Here is a 214-nt window from a genome sequence, read left to right as displayed (position 1 = left end):
TTTTATAATTATATAAATAGATTTTTTTTATTTCATCGGAAAGTTAAAATTCTGTACAAAGATGAGAAAAAAAAAAGATTTAATAAACAGTATTTTTTTAATAAAACCAATTTGCTTTTTCTTTCATCATTTGTGTATCAACAGATTCATGAGTCAATTTGGCTGAAAAGAAAGGAAAAGAAAAATCTGTTAAAAACTTGGATGGAAGTAAATG

The 214-nt window shown here is 22.4% G+C and overlaps 1 protein-coding gene across 1 annotated transcript in view; it reads right to left on the bottom strand.

Moving 5' to 3' along the window:
* Nucleotides 1-214, bottom strand: part of LOC106876096 (translation initiation factor eIF-2B subunit gamma) — a 13,061-nt gene continuing 12,847 nt past the window's right edge. The window contains exon 12 of the mRNA XM_014924504.2: nt 1-162. Within this exon, the coding sequence (XP_014779990.1) occupies nt 98-162 (65 nt within the window). The 3' untranslated portion in view covers nt 1-97. The remainder of the gene's footprint in view (nt 163-214) is intronic.

The sequence above is a fragment of the Octopus bimaculoides genome, chromosome 23, assembly GCF_001194135.2.
Source record: "Octopus bimaculoides isolate UCB-OBI-ISO-001 chromosome 23, ASM119413v2, whole genome shotgun sequence".
Taxonomy (NCBI): domain Eukaryota; kingdom Metazoa; phylum Mollusca; class Cephalopoda; order Octopoda; family Octopodidae; genus Octopus; species Octopus bimaculoides.
This window is presented reverse-complemented; position numbering and strand designations above follow the sequence as displayed.